Source organism: Callithrix jacchus, chromosome 13 (genome assembly GCF_049354715.1).
Source record: "Callithrix jacchus isolate 240 chromosome 13, calJac240_pri, whole genome shotgun sequence".
In the NCBI taxonomy this organism is placed as follows: Eukaryota; Metazoa; Chordata; class Mammalia; order Primates; family Cebidae; genus Callithrix; species Callithrix jacchus.
The window spans coordinates 41444234-41464002 of record NC_133514.1 but is presented as its reverse complement, the minus strand read 5'-3'; the positions used below and the strand labels follow the sequence as shown (position 1 = coordinate 41464002).

At 39.0% G+C, this 19769-nt stretch overlaps 1 protein-coding gene across 3 annotated transcripts in view; it reads left to right on the top strand.

Annotated features, from left to right (window-relative positions):
* ZMAT4 (zinc finger matrin-type 4) overlaps nt 1-19769 on the top strand; it is a 360398-nt gene that overhangs the window by 215760 nt on the left and 124869 nt on the right. For 2 of the 3 annotated variants that reach the window (XM_017963828.4, XM_035270371.3), the window contains exon 5: nt 6990-7217. The exons of the other annotated variant lie outside the window; for it this stretch is intronic. In XM_017963828.4, the coding sequence (XP_017819317.4) occupies nt 6990-7217 (228 nt within the window). The remainder of the gene's footprint in view (nt 1-6989; nt 7218-19769) is intronic. 3 annotated transcript variants of the gene reach the window in all.

Here is a 19769-nt window from a genome sequence, read left to right as displayed (position 1 = left end):
AGCATTCCCCCAAGTTGATATTAAAAGCCACTAGTACTTTTCTTCCTGCATTCATCACACATTCATTGAGCATCTGCTATCTACACAAGAGGCCCAAGCCTCTGCCAGAGATGCAAAAGAAATCTAAATATGAGGCCTGACTTTGTGGTGGGCATGGAGGTGAGGTGCTTCCCCGCAGAGGAGGCTGGACTGTTTGGAGCCAGAGCTATAGAACTACACTGACAGCTGCCTCTTAAGCCACTCACTGAATGATCTAATCTAACGTTACCATTGGTAGCATTTGCAAAAAACAGGGATACTTGCTGAAGAAATACTACTATCATTAATTTGATTTAGAGTAGGAAAAAAAGAAAGGCAGTTTGTCATAGGGACTGGAAATCAGAAAAAGTGTTTTTTAGAAAAAAGAATGCACATTTTCAAATAATCCCCACTGAGAGCAGATGTGGAAGCCTAGGAAATGTGTTTTGACTCTAGAATGAATCTGTTTGTTTATTTGGCCTGTTGCTCTGCAGGCATTATTGGAAATGAGTTGACACTGAAATATGGGGCTGGTCTTAGAGTCCAGAGATCTGGTCTTTGCCACTTCCTCTGCTGCTTATTAATCAAGGGACTCTACACTACTGGGTTCATTTCCCTGGGCTTCAAGCTGCCTTATTGACCAGACAAGATCTCTGAGTAACTTAAGAAAACATACAGAACAGACATAATAAATTGCATGATATCACAAACTGGGACGAATTATTGTTGTGGATGAGAATGCCTTAGGTGAAAAAAACTACAGGCTTTGAAATGAATAAATTCTAGCTTGATTTCTCTATATCAAAAACCCCCACATCCCTTGTGACAATGAATTAAACTTCACTATCCTAAAGCCTAGAAAGCATTAAGCATGAGTGAAAAGGGAGAGAAAAGGGGAGAAAAGGAGAAAGGAAGAAAATAAAGAGCCAGGGTCTAGGGAGGGAGTGTGATGGGGGACGTAGAGAGAGAGAAAGTGTATGTGTGTATTTGTATGTGTGTGTTAGACAGGGAGGCGGGCGGTGGGGGAGAGAGAGAGAGAGAGGAGTGTAGGGTTGTCAACTTGAATGGCAGAGAACCCCGTGACTCCTTGTCAAACTAAAAGGGACTAGAAGGCACAGGGACAGGCAGGTAGGAATCTATCTCACTGCTGGTGGTGTCACCCTCCTTTCCAGCTAAAGATGCCCACCTGGTGTTCTGACAGAACTTTGAGATCTGTCCGTGGATCTTGTCCTCTTGGATGAAATGCCTGCTCTTGTCTCTGGAACAGTTGTTCCCGAAGTCTTTCCTAATTTCCCTGTAGGACGTTAAATCCAGTCTGTCCTCAGAAGCTGGAGCGACCAATTTCAGTTTGCCTAGGACTCTCCCTGTTGAAGCCCCAAAAACCGCAGGTCCTGTCTCAGTCTCAGTCAGGCTAGGATGGTTGGGGCCATACCAAAAGCTGGAGTGAGGGTTTGGATGCCATGATAAGCAGGTCAGAGTAAATGGCTTCCTGTTTGAAAGTAAACTTTCCAAGAGGATGTGCAATCTCTGCAACTTACAGAACTAGGCCACTCCAGAAAACAGAATTTTGGGAGAATAATTGCTTTCAATATAGTTAGTTAAATCCAAAAGAAGGAGAGAGACTGCGACATGCATGTACACTTTGAGATGCTACCCTTCCTCAGTTCAGCTACCAGGATCTTGTCATGTACTGACTTATATTTATACTGACTGGCGCAGGCCCTAGCTACCTAAGCTGTAAATGACACAACCCAGAAGAAACAAGAAAACTCTTGGTTACCATATTTCTCTTGGTTACCATAAAACTCTTGGTTACTCATAATGTGAAGAATATTTTATTTATTCATTCACTCATTCATCAAAAGGTGTGGAATTTCCACTACGTGTCTGTTGCATGCAAAGTGCTGGAGCCATGAAGAATCAGGTTGTAGACTATGTTAGGTAATTAGACAATGCAGGCAATTACCAAATGACAAAATTTTCTGATAGAGACTGATATGGTTTGGCTGTGTCCCCACCCAAATCTCATCTTAAATTGTAGTTCCCGTAATTCTCACTTGTCATGGGAGGGACCCAGTGGGAGATAATTGAATCAATAGGGTGGTTACCCCCACACTGCTGTTCGTGTGAAAGTGAATGAGTTCTCATAAGATGTTTGCTTCCCCTTCTGCCATGCTTGTAGGTTTCCTGAGGCCTATTGCTCTGTGGAACTGTGAGTTAATGAAACCTCTTTCCCTTATTAATTACCCAGTCTCAGTTATGTCTTTATTATTGGGGTGAGAACAGACTAATATAGAGACACACACAGGAGTGGTTATTATGCCTGGAAGAAACAAATATATGACGAATATTCATATTATTTTAGATTATTACTCAAGACAACATATCCCACAGGTGACAGATAGCTGCTGATAACAGACTCCTTGACAAACCTTGCACCAGGTACTAAGAGTGATGTTGAAATTCAATCTACGTTGAGGTGATTCTTAGAATTCAAGTGTTGAAAACTGGCTTGCTTCACTTAGCTCAAGCCTTAGAGGAGCTCACATTGATTTTACTAACTCTGAATCAACTATAGATCCATGACCTTTTGTTGAAAATATTTGGGGCTGATTGTATTTTGCAAATCAGAAATTGTAGGATTTGGGATAGATAATAAGGCACAGATACCATACGCTGTGTTTATATGGATATAGGACAGCAGTCCTGACCAAAGGTATTAATAGTTCTATTGCAATATGTATGTATGTTTATGTTAAATGTAAAGACTATAGTTTGTCTCATGTGACTTCATGTCAGCTTTTGGTAATAAATTGATCTGCAAAAACTTGACTTTTGGGTTTTTATTTTTTTTGCATTTTTATGAATTGGAAACAGGGATTGTGAACATGTACTGAAAAGAGCCAACACAAAGTGTCTAGTGGGAGCTTCTGTTCCAGTTTCCCTTACACACACACACACACACACACACACACACACACACGCATTCACACAGCTAAGGTTACAAGGCGGTATTTAAGAAATGCCAAATGAATTGTGCAGTGAGTAAATGCTGTATAAGCTTAGAGGAGGAAGACCTACTTCTTGCTGAGGTTGTTAAGGCCCCACAAAGCATATGGGATTCAGGAGCATCTCACGGGAGAGGTGTGTGGCTATGTGGAGTGTCTGGTACAGGGCAGCACAGCAGGCTGATCACGGCCTTGGACAGAGGCAGGGGGGACAACAGCGCTTGCTTCATGGGGAAAGGAATCGGCATTGCTGTCTTGCCGTCTAACTTTACCAATAGGAATTTATAATGTGAGCTCCTATTTTTGTGATTCTTTTATGTTATTAAAATGGGAAAATTAATTGAAGTTTTCAAAGGCGAGTAATTATTTCTTTCTATCTCATGGATGATGTGACATTTTGGCTATTGCCTACAGCAAAACTAGCTCCATTGCTGTTGGATGTATTATGCTGCTTTCTGTTATGTGAAGACCTAAGAAAACTTTATTTTCTAGTTATTTTCAAAGAAAACATGCAATATTTAGATCATTTGTTCTCAACATTGGCCATGCTTTGGAAACATGGATCAGGCTCTGAGAGGAGGGAGGTTTCAAAATCATCTTGATGCTTGTTTCCCACTCCTGGAGTTTAAGGTACAGTTGATCTGGGCAGAGTCCGGACTCAGAAATTTTTCAAGCCTGGTGAGTCTAATGTTAAAAACCACTGGTTTTGATTAATTGACTTTTGGTCTAATCTATTTAAAGGATAGGTAAAGTAAATATTTAGTTAATTTTTTTTTTCAATTAGAATAAAAACATAAACTATGAAATAAAAATAAAAATTAACTACATGTCAACTAAGGTTTTTTAAAGTATGTTTTTAAACCAAAAGATCTTTGCCCCACTCTTTATTCATTTTATTGGAATAATACACTCTGCTAAAGAATGTCAGTGTTATGGTTCATGTACACACACAGGTTTATCATTAAAACCTGGAAATTGCTCTCCTCCCACGTAATTTCTATATTTGGCATTGAGTCAAAACTGTAAAAGGGAGAGAGCTTCTACAATTTGTTCCGTCTACAGCCCATGGGTTAGCTGCAAAGTACCTTAATTTTAAAGGAGATGGTTAGCCTGAACTTTAACCTTGAGGAAACCAGGGACCTTAGAAATTTGCCAAAGGTCACACAGCTCACTGATGGTGGAGCCCCACCCAACCAGAGGTCTGATTTTGATTCAAGGCTGTTTTTATGCTACTGCATTTGTCTGCTTGTATAGGCTTTAAGGAAATATAAGCTGAGTTTAAATGGGTGAAGACAGTTAAAAACAGGAGCAAAAAAAAAAAACCTTTAAACTTTCAGGCTATCCACAAGATGTAGAATTATTCAGGAGGAGAAGCTACAATACTAGTGTAACATCAAATTATTTTCTTATGTGCAAGATAAGATTATCTTATTTGATGGATATTCTATTGTGCCTCACTCCTACCAGGATATAGTATAGAAGGTATCAATTGATAAAATTGACTAAAATGTTTTATAGGGCCTACTTTAAAGAAAAATAAATTATGCTTCAAGAGTCAACATTTATTCAGACTGTAAACATTTGATATGCTTTCCATTGCCATCAAGAACAATAGGCGGCTATAAATCCTCAGAAATTGATAAGGGTTCAGGAAACTTTGGAAGCAAGATTCAATTACCTTCAGAAAAGTAGATACAGATCTTCTCACATCCAGGTCAACTGCATATTTGTAGCTTTTATTTCTAAGTCATAGCTGAATGATACTGAGTGGCTGCTGGAATGGCCCACGTTTGAGCTTTGTTTCTGCATGGTGATATATGACCAAATCCTGCAATGAGGCTTTTGAGGGGCATGCTGTTTGTGAGTCTCTATAGAAATAACACCATTAAGTTTAAGCTAGCTAAAACGTCTCCATCTGATGAAATCTCTAAATAAAGGGAAAAGAACTTCTTAGGAATACTGTTACGATACAGGTATTACTTGAATTAAAATGTCATTTAGCAAATACTTGTTTCTATATAAGGTTTTTAATAGAAGAAATAAAAATCCACATAAAAGTTACATGAAACCTTGGCGATTTGGTTAACTGGTTCCTTAGCTTGTTATTGAGGTCTCAGCTTTTCCCTGGAGCAGCGACCCTGATGCTCTTGGTTTTGCCAGCTGCATCCTCCATCTCAGAAACAACACACACAGGATGCTGCTGTGGACTGTGTTAGGACTGATGGCCCATGTAAAATTTATATATTGATTTCTTCTCCAAAATATTTGGACCAGAATATTTTTTCCAGAATTTAATGAAATCCCGTATGAAATACAAAGATGATGGATCTAGAAAAAAATCTCCCTTTGCTTATTAAAAAGTGTGAACAGGATAAAATACCTGGGGGGTATTGAAGCGAACATTGGCTTTGGGAATTCCAGATTTTGTTTTAGTCCTGTTTTTCCCATGAGTAGATACCTCACCGTCAGTAAACCACTGGCATTTCTGAAGTCTAACATCTGAAAATGGGATAAAAAGCCAAGTCGTAGTCCTTGTGAGGATGGAAGCAACTTGTATGTTGTAATGCCTCTGAAAGTTATTTTGACTTTCCATTAGTAAGCTCCTTAAAGTCAGACTCTCTTTTCTGTTTTATTTTCTGGACCAGAAATAATCACAATGAAATGTGTTAATTGAATAGGCGGGACGATGCAACCTCAAAATAGTGATACATGTCTATTCTGTTTAGATGAGTACACCTGAGCTACGGTATTTTTCTTTTGGTTTTTAGAAAAATGTTTCAGCATCAATGTTAGCAAGTACAGGTTGAATATCGCCTATTGCAATAAACAAACAGCAGACAATAAAATTGGCATGACTTCCTCAATTAACACAACCCATGTCACCAAAAGATCGGTTTCTACCACTTAGCCAAATCCTTTATTTATTGGTTATTTATATTTATAGCACACAATGTACAATTCATTCATTCAGAATCTTTCTAAGTCATGATTTTCCAGTGTTACTTCAAGCATTAGCTTTCTTTTGACTGATAGATGACTCCCTTACCTCTATGAATTTATTTATTTAATTGCATTTTATCCAATATTTATTTTTAGCATCACACACACACACACACACACACACACTCTAATTGAAAGCAATTACAATAGGCTTATTGCATTACTAGTGATGCTAGAAAAATTATTGCTCCAGTTTTACCTGGTTCATTGAACTTGTCCCCTGTATTTTACCACTTTTTCTTTTTTCTAAATGCCCATGTTAGAGCAGAATGTATTTTAAAAGTGAGTGGAAAAAGCCTTCAATATCCATGTTTACAAAGCTACTCCAGGCAGCCAAATACTTAGAGCTATTATCCATAGCTCCTGAGAGCTACGGTGGAAATAACTGAGAATTTTTTTTTTTTTTGAGACGGAGTTTCGCTCTTGTTACCCAGGCTGGAGTGCAATGGCACAATCCCTGCTCACCGCAACCTCCGCCTCCTGGGTTCAGACAATTCTCCTGCCTCAGCCTCCTGGGATTACAGGCATGCTCCACCATGCCCAGCTAATTTTTTGTATTTTTAGTAGACATGGGGTTTCACCCTGTTGACCAGGATGGTCTCGATCTCTTGACTTTGTGATCCACCCGCCTCGGCCTCCCAAAGTGCTGGGATTACAGGCGTGAGCCACCGCACCCGGCCCTTATTTTTAAAAACTTATTTTTCCCCTAAGCGATGGTCTCTTGAATTATTAGATTTTGGCACAACAATATGCAAACTGTGATCTCAATACATTAAGAATATTTATTTGTGTCCCAAGTCAAAAATGAAAGCTGGCAGGGCTAATTTTCCGGCTGTCAGTGAACTCTTGGGGATGTTTAAGCTGTGTAGTGAACAGGAGACTTTTGGTCTTCAGGGACTGAGGAAGAGTGGACTCAGTGTTGGACTAACGTGGCTGTGGTTCTCTGGTTGTTTCCTTTCACAGCAACACCCCTGAGCCCACTTAAGCCGCCACGGATGGACACCGCTCCGGTGATCGCATCTCCCTATCAAAGAAGAGATTCAGACAGATACTGTGGGCTCTGTGCAGCCTGGTTTAATAACCCTCTGATGGCCCAGCAACATTATGATGGCAAGAAACACAAAAAGAATGCGGCAAGAGTTGCTTTATTAGAACAACTGGGGACAACCCTGGATATGGGGGAACTGAGAGGTAAGGGCAGCTCTTCTCACTTCTGCCATGAAATTGGGCTTTCAGAGAAAAGATGGGGCTTTCACAAATTGGGATGATTTTTCTTCTTTCTTTAATTATTAAGGAAAAACTGAGGCTCATCCAAAAGAAATGGGCAAGAAAGGAAATGAGCAGAAGACTCGCTTTAGTTTAATTTTTTATAAACTCCTTTGTTTCAAAGTGTTTATTTCCATATTTGTAGTGACCGCTTTTCAAACCAAAGGCATCTATTCATGAACTGGATTGTTTTCCTTCTGCTGTATCTTTAGCCGCCTTTACTGAATGCTTTTTCAGAGTAGCAGTGTTAGAAAAGGGGGGCTAAATGGGAGGCTGAGGCGAGTGGATTGCTTGAGGTCAGGAGTTCAAAATCAGCCTGGCCAACATGGGGAAAACCCATCTCTACTGAAATGCAAAAATTAGCTGGGTGTGGTGGTGCATGCCTGTAATGCCAGCTACTCAGGATGCTGAGGCAAGGGAATCGCTTTGCCCAGGAGGCAGGAGTTGCAGTTAGCCGAGATCGCTCCATTGCACTCCAGCCTGGGTGTCAGAGTGAGGCTTGTCTAAAAAAAAAGAAAAATGAAAAAGAAAAGATGCTAAAAGGCCAAATAGTATTATCTTATCTGAAACTTTTGTGCTTTTTAAAATTTAGCCCAAACAAAGCAACAAATTGACTCAGTGTAATGACTGAAAGCAAGCCCAAGCCCCTTTAATAAAATCTCTGAGAAATCAAGATAAGACGGTGCTGTGTGGCACTTTGTAGTCAGCACCTCTCTCCTTCCCACCCTGCCCCTGTCCTGGACAGGTTTTTCTTGACTGCTAGAAAACATATATCATTTGAAGTTCATGTGAGGTTTTATAGGAGCTGCTGTGTTTGGAAACCATAGCATGAGGATTAGTTCTGTGGATTCCTTAGGAAGCCATCAACCAGCTTGTGGGACTAAATAGCATATTTTATCAGCAGCAACCATTCAAGCATTTTTGATCACCAGCCTCCTTTTGATCAGCTTGATATTAGCAGCATAGAAGTGCAGTGACATTGCATACTGTATTTTCTGAGAAACGGCATTTTTCTCAGAAAAGTAATTCTGCAAGGGGCGCTATTGATACTAGACTTTAGATTTGGTCTAAGTTTGATAAGGTTTTGTGGGCATATCAGGGGATTATCATTCATAACGCCTGTAAGCTATGGATAGCAAAATTTACAAATTAATTAGGAGAAGGCAACCTGGGCTTAACCAGGGTTCTGCATACACGGCCTACGATTCTAATTACCCTAACCTGGCTGTGAACCTCTAAGGGGTATAATTGTAACAGAAAATGACTTGGAACAATTCTAGACAAAATAAGTAATATAAAAGGTCATGCTACAACGAACTGAGAGGAAAGGACAGGTCACTTCTCAATATGTTGGTTGCAGAAGATCTCAGCAAGGGAGCATGCTTGATTTAGAACTAGAAAAGTAGGTGGCATGTTAGAAGGTGAGAAGGCATTCCGTGTGAGCAGTATCGCATATGCATGGGCAAAGGTCAGGAGCAGGCCAGAGACAGCTAAGAAGTCATCATGGAAGCATCTTGTACTGCAGCATAGATTTAAGGTTGGAGATACATGACCACATCTGTAGAGCTTGATTAGAGATTGATCTTTTCCCCAAAATACCAGCTTATAAAAAACAAAAAAGAGCAAATATTAAAAACACTTTATTTTCATGTATATTTTTTAGCTACAGAAAAGCAGCATGAAGCTTTATATTTCAACATGTTGGATAATCTCATTGCAGAAGCTTTTGAGTCAATGGTACTACTGCTTTTTGATGGAGGATTCTTGGGTTTTCAGTCTACGTCATGTTAAAGAAAATAAGCAGGGTCTCTCCATAGCTGAAGGCCTACCTGCAATGTCTGTGTTACTGGCAGATAACAAGTTGTCTCACCAACTCCTTCCTGGCAGGGGACTGAAGGAGAAAAATAGGGCTTTATTTATGTGTTGGTGCCAGATATTATGACTTGAAGAAAAATTATTCCTGGAGCACATTCTTCCTGTCTATTTTGAATTATCAACGCTGCATCTTTTATGTACAACTACATCTTCATGACTTGGGCATCTGAATTCTGTAACATTTGAGCAGCTTGTCTTTCATACAGAAGACAAAAAGGCTGCTCTTCGACTCGATAACTCAATGTGACTGTGACTCAGTAGCCCATGGAATGTGATTAGCATTGAACACAATGCCCTTGAAACCAACCTTTCCACATGTGCCAGGTGATATCCTCATAGGTGTTTATTCAAGCATTAAATATTGCAAAAGCTTGAGGAATAAAGCAACTATGGTAACCCAGCACTTTGAAACACACACACACCACACACCCTCCTCTATTCTTGTAATGCTTCTAATGTATGGTCAATCAATTAATAAAGGCAAAAATGCTAATCCATAAATATAGGCATGTCCATGACTTTAATAAAATGGTATCAGGCAGCTGAAGCATGATATAGCAGTGTTACAGGATGGTAGGCTTTTTCTCTTTCTCTCATAGCATTTCTCACATTTTTAAACACTCCATTGTTTACTTACTTTTTTTTTTAATTTTCTTTCTCTCTAGTCACTTATAGATTATTAGCGTCTATGTCTGGTTCACTCATTTATATGTTCAAAACACCTAGAACAGTGGCACACATAATAGTTACTCAATAGTTGGCTGAATGAATGAATGAGCAGAGAATGTCCTAAAACAAAATCACCTGAAATCTTCAACATGGCAATCATTTTCATTTCTAGAAGGCTTCTGATTTAATTTTTTTTTTTTTTTTGAGACGGAGTTTCACTCTTGTTACCCAGGCAGGAGTGCAATGGCACAATCTCGGCTCACCGCAACCTCCACCTCTTGGGTTCAGGCAATTCTCCTGCCTCAGCCTCCTAAGTAGCTGGGATTACAGGCACGCGCCACCATGCCCAGCTAATTTTTTGTATTTTTAGTAGGGATGTGGTTTCACCATGTTGACCAGGTTGGTCTCGATCTCTCGACCTCGTGATCCACCCACCTCAGCCTCCCAAAGTGCTGGGATTACAGGCTTGAGCCACCGCGCCCGGCCTAATATTTTTATAGAAAATTATTTCTAATTCTGTTTTACGTTTTTTAAATGATGCATATTTTATGTGTAGTGAAACGCAGAGATACTATATATTACAGTTCTATGAGTTTTGACAATGCAAATCCCTGTATAACCCACAGCCCTATTAAGATACATAACTTTTCCATCACGGGAAAATTTCCGTGTACTCTTTCCCAGTCAATTCCAACCTTCCATTCCAGAGAACCACTTTTATCATTTTTTTCATGACAGATTAGTTTTCCTTGTTCTAAAACTCCATATAATTGGAATCATAAAATATGTATTTCTTGTGTGTCTGGGTTATTTTGGATAGCATATTGTTTTATGAAATCTATTTATTTATAGCATACAAAGTAAAGTAGTACCTTTTTATTCTGAGTAGTATTCTATGGACAAAAATACCACAACTTGTCTGTCTATTCTATTCAGTGATGACCTTTGGATTATTTTGGTACTATTTTAGATAAAGCTTTCATGAACATTACTGCACAAGACTTTTTTTTCTTGGTCAATGCGTGTTTTACTTCTGTTGGTAAATAGCAAGGTGTAGGATTGCTGGGTCATAAGTTGTATATATTTTTGACCATTTAAGAAACTGCCAAAATCTAAAATAGTTGCATTATTTTGCACTTCTAAAAGCCAACATATAAGAATTCCACACTTTGGGAGGCCGAGGCAGGTGGATCACGAGGTCAAAAGATTGAGACCATCCTGGTCAACATGGTGAAACCCCGTCTCTACTAAAAATACAAAAAATTAGCTGGGCATGGTGGCGTATGCCTGTAATCCCAGCTACTCAGGAGGCTGAGGCAGGAGAATTGCCTGAACCCAGGAGGCGGAGGTTGCGGTGAGCCGAGATTGTGCCATTGCACTCCAGCCTGGGTAACAAGAGCGAAACTCCGTCTCAAAAAAAAAAAAAAAAAGAATTCCATAGCCTCATGAACATTGTTTGTACCAGTCTTTTAAATTTTAGCCATTTTAGTGGGTATAGGCGGGTGTTTCATGATGCCTTTAATTCGTATTTCCATACTGACTAATGATGTCAAGTACTTTTTAAATGTGCTTGTTGGTCATTTGTCTGTCTTCCTTTGTGAAGTGTCTGTGTCTATTTTTAAAAATTTGGTTTTTTGCCTTTTCATTAATAAGACAAGGTATAAGGTTTTCACATATAATGGATTCACATTCTTTCTTGGATATATACATTGTGAATATTTTCTCCTAGTTTGTGACTTGACTATTAATTTTCTTAAGCCTTTTGATGAGCAGGCATTTTTAAATTTTGGATGGCTAATTTGTCATTTTTATCCTTTCATAATCATTGCTTTTTATGTCTTACCTAAAGAAATCTTTGCCTGTACCTATGACCAAGATATTCTTATATGTTTTCATCTTCAAATTTCATAGTTTTAACTTTTACATGTAGGGTTATGATGTATCTGAAATTAATTTTCATTTACAATATAAAGTAAAGGTTAAGCTTTATTTTGTTTTTACGTATTTGCACAGTTGTTACAGAAAGTTGCAGTAAATGTTTTCTTTTCCTCATTGAATTGCCTTGAATGACCTTTATTGAACCTCTATTGATTGTGTGAGTCTATATCTGACAATCTATTCTGTTCCATGGGTGTCTTTGTCTTTATACCAGCACCCCAGTGTACTGATTTTTCAGGATTACAGAAGTCTCAAAGTGAGGCAGTGCCAGTTCTCCACTTTCTCCTTTCTCAAGATTATTTGGCTGTTTTAAATCCTTTACATGTCAACATTGATTTTAGAATCAATCTTGCATAGAAGATTTGTTGGAATGTTGAATGGGATTGAATTCAATCTATAGACCAATTTGGGAATAATTTATTTAAATTCTTCAAAATGTTGTGTCTTCCAGTTTATGAACATCCTCTATCTCTCTATTCACTTATGTTTAAGTTATATCGGTAATGTTTTAGAGTTTTCAGTGTTAACGTTTTATACATCATTTATTAAATTTATCTCCAAGTACAGTTGACCTTTGAATAACACAAGGATCAGGGAAACCAACCCCCTCCACAGTTGAAAATCTGCGAATAACTTTTGACTCTTCAAAAACTTAACTGCTAATAGCCTACTGTTGACTGGAAGCCTTGCCGATAACATAGTTGTGAAAATATGGTTTGCATGGTAAACATGTTTATACTGTAATTTTATAATAAAGTGACATAAAGAAAATGTTATTAAGAAAATCATCTGGAAGAGAAAATATATTTACTATTTGTTAAGTGGAAATCCTCATCATCTTCATCTTAAGTACGCAAAGGAGGAGGAAGACGAGGGGTTGGTTCTGCTTCTCAGAGTTGGCAGAGGCAAAAGAGGTGGAGAAGGTGGAAGGGGAGGCAGAGAGTCAGGCACTCTCGGTGTAACTTTATGGAATACATCATTGTTTCTGACTTTTTTGCATTTTCATTTCTCTAAAAATGTTTCTCCACAGTACCAATCCTTCCACTGCTTGCTCTTATTTCAGTATCTGTATCAGAGAAGGGTCCGTGTCATAAAAGAAGTCAAAAAGCAGTCCTGAATCATTGGACCCCTCTGCCAGATTGTCTAACATCAGCTTGTTTTCCGGCACTGCTTCTTATGTGTCGTCTTCCTCGTCATCTGGCACTGGCTCAGAAGCACTCCCTTCCATCACGCTGTCTTCTGTTAATTCCTTGGGTGTAGTGTCTGTTAGCTCTTGGATTCCAAACTTTCATAATGCTTTCTCTATCAGAATTCTCTTCCATAGTGTCAACAGTCCTGTCCGTAGAGTACTGTGAGTACAAGCCTTAAAGTTCCTAAGCACCCCCTAATGTAGGTACATTGTGTTTAGTGAGGGGTAAACCACACTGATGCCTTCAATGTTGAATTCATGGGGTTCTGGGTAGTCAGGGGCATTGTCCAATATCCAAAACACTTTAAAAGGCAGTTCCTTACTGGCACGGTACTTCCTAATTTCAGGGACAAAGCATGCATGGAGCCAATCCAGAAAAACAGTGGTTGTTGTCCAGGACTTCTTGTACACCCAAAAGACGACCAGCTGGTGTTTATATTTTTCCTTCAAGCCTACTGGGAAACCTGGGTAGCAGATTTATAGATAAGGGCAGTCCCTATCATAAACCTGACTGCATTTGCACAAAACAGTAGAGTTCTCCTATCCCTTCCTGCCTTAAACCCTGGTACTTGTTTCTCTTCCTTACAAATAAGTATCCTTAGTGGTATTTTTTCCCCAGAATAGGGACGTTTTTTCTGCATTAAAAAACCATTCAGGAAGCTGATTTTCTTTTCTTTTTTTTTTTTTTTTTTTCCCAAAGTCTCACTCTGTTGCCCAGACTGGAGTGCAGTGGTGGGATCTCAGCTCACTGCAACCTCCACCTCCTGGGTTCAAGCAGTTCTCCTGCTTCAGCCTCTGGAGTAGCTGGGACTACAAGTGCATTTCACCACACCTGGCTAATTTTTGTAATTTTAGTAGAGACAGGGTTTTTCAATGTTGGCCAGGCTGGCCTCCAACTCCTGACCTCAAGTGATTCGCCTGCCTCAGCCTCCCAAAGTGCTGGGATTGTAGACATGAGCTACTGTGCCCAGCCGTTCCTCAATAATTTTCTTAATAATGTCTGGGACCTCTTCTGCTGCTTTTTGCTTGGCAGAAGCTGCTGCTCCTGTTATCAGACCTTCCTTTGCTGGCATTAAGTTCTCCAGCTTTAGATCCTTCACCTTACTTTTGCTTTAAGTTGTCCTATAACGAGTTCACTTATTCTTGAATCATATTAAGTATGCCTTTCTTTTAGCAATCTTGTACCACATAAAAGCTGCATTTCTTATGTAAGGGCAAAATATGTCTCAAAATGTGTAAGGTTTTCATGTCTGCTGGTATAGCTATAGCAACAATCTCACAAATTTCTTTTCTTGTTTTGTTTTGTTTTAAACAATGGGCCTTATGCTGGATTCATTTATCTTGAAGCGGCAGGCAACCAATCTGAAGATCTCATCCATAGCACATGTCAAACAATTCAACCTGTTCTTGTAGCCCTGACTTTCCCACGCTTCTTAAGAGCACTTCCAGCATCATGAGTTGCACGGTGTTATTCAAGGTTTCCAGCATTTCACTAAACATGATGAAAAATACATGAGAACCTCCAGAGATCACTCTTTACTGCAATACACAATTGACTGGGGAGACAAACTGCTCACATGGAGATGATTAGCGCCACATGACATTGTAAGTGAATCCTCACAGTACTTGCCCTCATTGCAACAGCAACAAAAGACAGTTCTGAAATTACTGCAGTAGGGCAGTGTTTACTTACATTAGCTATATGCAGCTATGATTTAATGCTGCATCTTTACATTTCTTTACATTTCTTTTGACTACAAATGGTGCCATGCGTGTGGTCTGTGTATATGTGTGAAAGTTTTGATCACTTTCAACTTTTAATAATAGATTTGTGTATATTTTCTAATAGTAAATGATAAAATAGACTAGTAGCTAAATATATTTTATGCATTCATGATATATGTAACTTTTTATAATTTTTAAAAATATTTCTGGGCTTTGTGGTTCATCTGTTTTCTCAAATTGGCAAATCTCCAAATATTTTTCCAATATATTGATTGAAGAAAATGTCTGTATAAACAGACCCATGCAGTTTAAACTTGTGTTGTTTGAAGGTCAACTAAATTTTGTGGTGTTTAACCCTGGTATACATTGTATTATATTTTTGAAAAAAAAATTTTAAATATATATTTGATTGCGCTTTAGGCTTTGGGGTACATGTGAAGAGCATGCAAGATTGCTGCATAGGTACATACACGGCAATGCGGTTTGCTGCCTTACTCCCCATCACCTATATCTGGCATTTCTCCCCCTGTTATCCCTCCCCAACTCCCCACCCCCCGGTGTCCCTCCCCTAATCCCCCGCCAACAGACTTCAGTGTGTGATGCTCCCCTCCCTATATCCCTGTGTTCTCATTGTTCAACACCTGCCTATGAGTGAGAACATGTGGTGTTTGACTTTCTGTTCTTGTGTCAGTTTGCTGAGAATGATGGTTTCCAGCTTCATCCATGCCCCTACAAAGGACATGAACTAATCATTTTTTATGGCTGCATAGTATTCCATGGTGTATATGTGCCACATTTTCCCTGTCCAGTCTATCATTGATGGCCATTTGGGTTGATTCCAAGTCTTTGCTATTGTGAACAGTGCTGCAGTGAACATTTGTGTGCATGTGTCCTTATAATAGATCGATTTATAATCCTTTGGATATATACCCAGTAATGGGATTGCTGGGTCAAATGGAATTTCTATTTCTAGGTCCTTGAGGAATCTCCACACTGTCTTGCACAATGGTTGAACTAATTTACACTCCCACCAACAGTGTAAAAATGTTCCTATTTCTCCACATCCTCTCCAGCATCTGTCTCCAGATTTTTTAATGATCGCCATTCTAACTGGCGTGAGATGGTATCTCAATGTAGTTTTGATTTGCATTTCTCTAATGACCAGTGATGATGAGCATTTTTTCATATGTTTGTTGGCCTCATGTATGTCTTCTTTTGTAAAGTGTCTGTTCATATCCTTCATCCACTTTTGAATGGGCTTGTTTGTTTTTTTCTTGTAAATCTGTTTAGTTCTTTGTGGATTCTGGATATCAGCCCTTTGTCAGATGGGTAGATTGCAAAAATTTTTCCCCATTCTGTTGGTTGCCAATTCACTCTAATGATTGTTTCTTTTGCTGTGCAGAAGCTCTGGAGTTTAATTAGGTCTACTTGTCTATTTTAGCTTTTGTTGCCAATGCTTGTGGTGTTTTAGTCATGAAGTCCTTGCCTATGTGTACGTCCTGATTGGTTTTGCCTAGATTTTCTTCTAGGGTTTTTATGGTGTTAGGTCTTATGTTTAAGTCTTTGATCCATTTGGAGTTAATTTTAGTGTAAGGTGTCAGGAAGGGGTCCAGTTGCACATGGCTAGCCAGTTTTCCCAACACCATTTATTAAACAGGGAATTCTTTCTCCATTGCTTGTTTTTGTCAGGTTCATCAAAGATCAGATAGTTATAGATGTGTGGTGTTGCCTCCGAGGCCTCTGTTCTGTTCCATTGGTCTATATTTCTGTTTTGGTACAGTACCATGCTGTTTTGGCCTTGTAGTATAGTTTGAAGTCAGGTAGTGTGATGCCTACAGCTTTGTTCTTTTTGCTTATAATTGACTTGGCTATGTGGGCTCTCTTTTGGTTCCATATGAAGTTTAAGGTGTTTTTTTCCAGTTCTGTGAAGAAGGTCATTGGTAGCTTGATGGGGATAGCACTGAATCTGTAAATTACTTTGGACAGTATGGCCATTTTCATGATATTGATTCTTCCTAATCATGAGCATGGAATGTTTCTCCATCTGTTTGTGTCCTCTCTTATTTCACTGAGTAGAGGTTTGTAGTTCTCCTTGAAGAGGTCCTTTACATTCTTTGTTAGTTGTATTCCTAGGTATTTTATTCTCTTTGTAGCAATTGTGAATGGCAGTTCATTCTTGATTTGACTATTAGTCTGTTATTGGTGTATAGGAATGCTTATGATTTTTGCACATTGATTTTGTATCCTGAGACTTTGCTGAAGTTGCTTATCGGTTTCAGGAGATTTTGGGCGGAGATGATGGGGGTCTTCCAAATATACAGTCATTTCATCTGCAAATAGAGGCAATTTGACTTCCTCCTTTTGTAATTGAATACCCTTTATTTCGTTTTCTTGCCTGATTGCTCTGGCTAGAACTTCTAGTACTATATTGAATAGGAGTGGTGAGAGAGGGCATCCTTGTCTAGTGCCAGATTTCAAAGGGAATGCTTCCAGTTTTTGCCCATTCAGTATGATATTGGCTGTGGGTTTGTCATAAATAGCTTTTATTATTTTGAGAGATGTTCCATCAATACCTAGTTTATCGAGAGTTTTTAGCCTAAAGGGCTGTTGAATTTTGTCAAAGGCCTTCTCTCCGTTTATTGAGATAATCATGGTTTTTGTCTTTGGTTCTGTTAATGTGGTGGATTATGTTTATAGACTTGCATATGTATGTTGAACCAACCTTGCATCCCCGGGATGAAGCCTACTTGATCATGATGGATAAGCTTTTTGATGTGCTGTAGCAATTGGTTTGCCAGTATTTTATTGAAGATTTTGAAATTTTATTTCATGTGTTTTATTTTTATGTGTTGCTGATATATAGAAAAGGAAATTGAATTTTGTTCATTGACCTTAATTCCTCTGACTTACACATAACTTTCTTTTCATTATTAGTATATAATTTAATGGTGCAAATAATTTCTTCCTTTTGTATTTTGTTAATTTTAGCATTAATCATTGGGAACCTTGTGAAATTGTGTTTTCTTGCCTTCCTTTGCTTCAAGTAGCAAATCAAATTTTTTAAAATAAAATCAGTTTTATAGATTAACAAAGAATTGTAAATGAGGTTGGCCTAGATAGTTATGAATCTGTATAACTTGGTTACTGACTCAGCTTTAGTGCTGTTTGTTCCAGAGACCAGATGATACCTGTTTCTACTTCCAAGTTTAAAATTAATAAGGAAAAATGTCTTATCTTCCTTAATATGTAATGTAATATAGAAAACAATGGAAATTATTGAGTTATGGAATTATAAATTTCAATGGTCAGAAAGTACTTCAGAGGTTTTATTTATAGATTAAATTCTTGTGCCAGCATAAAACACAGATAGAAGGCAGTTTCTTACTTAGAAATAGTAGCAATGTAAATTATAAAATTATGACTCGGTGAAGATAGAATATTCATTTTGCAGACCATTATCATTTATTCTTTTGAATACTTTAAGATGGAAAAATGCAGTTATTTTATTGTTGCAGAGGAAATGAGAGTATTCTATTGTAATTCTCATCTGAAGACACAGAACAAAAGAATTCATTTAAAAATTTAATAATGTTTCCAAGAACTGTAAGCTGAGTTGTGCTGGAAAAGACAGTCAATATCATTGAATTATGTCCCTTCTTTTTACAGAGAATGATTCTGAGGCCCAGAGACGTAAAGTGACTATTCCCTTCCAAGTCAGGGCTAGACCCAGGGCTCCTCACTGAGAGTGACACAGTTTCTGGTGATATATCATTGACCACCCAGAATCCAGAGCAATTAACTCTTTTGTTTAAAACAGTTGAGTTTGGGAGACTTAAATATTTTTAGTGCAGAAAACTTGCTTTGAACTGAAGTATAGGATAAGCATAGCCAACGCTCAGTTTTCTGGGAATGGATTATTTGCAACATGCAGTATGTACCTTTAACAAAGGACTGCCCCCCACATTCATGACTCCATCACAGCTGGAGTGAATATCGCCATGCCAGACACTGAAGTCACTATTCATGGGGGCCCGGGTGAGAGAGGCCAAGTTCTAGAAAGAGAAGACACACCACTGGAGAAGCCCCTAGAATGTACAGTAGCTCCGCCTGTAATGCAGCTGCTGCCTCTGTGTGTGGGGATGAGGGTGAATTGCAAGAGGATGCAGGCGGCTTATCTAGGACTTCAAAGCATGAAAGTAGTATGTGAAACAAAGGAGTAGATTCGCTTCAAGATAAGCAGAACCTGGTGGTGGGAGTGCTTTACGTTTTTTGTTTTGTGTTATGTTGTTTTGGTTTTTGAGATGGAGTCTTGCTCTGTCGCCCAGGCTGGAGTGCAGTGGTGTGATTTCGGCTCACTGCGACCTCTGCCTCTCAGGTTCAAGTGATTCTCCTGCCTCAGCCTCCCAAGTAGCTGAGATGACAGGTGCACACCACCACGCCCGGCTAGGGCTTTATGTTTTGAATCGTTTCTGCTGTGAGCTTTCAAGTGATAGAGGATTGACTGCCTCATATTTTCTTCCACTCAACCTTGGCACGGCCTTTGTCCACATCCCAGGCAGTGGACAGCTTAGTCACGTCAATGCGGTGACACTCCTCTACCTTCAGGGACCCAAGTTACCTGTGCCTGGGCACTCAGGCTGTGGATCTGCTAAGACCAGTGAAAGGAAAGGCACTCTAGGTAAATATCAATAGTAGTAATAATTTAAAAAACAGTTTTATAAGGTAACCAATGCAACTATGGCTGTACAATAATTACCTCCAAACTCAGTGTCTTACAACAAGTGACACTTCTTGTCTCTCACAGTTTCCGTGAGGGATTTGGGAGTGGCTTGGCTCAGCGATTCTGCCTTGAGGTTCTTCACAGTATTGTAGCAGAGACATCCATCAGGGCTGCCATCATCTGAAAGCTTGAACGAGGCTGGGAGGTCTACTCTTAAAGGTGGCTCAATCCATTCTGGGTAACAGATTAGTGGTTGCCAGACATTGGGGAGGGCAGGAGAGGTTGATGATAATGGGGTGTTGGAAGCATAATGGAAATTATACTTTGACCATAGTGATGGCAATCTGGCTATATGATTTTG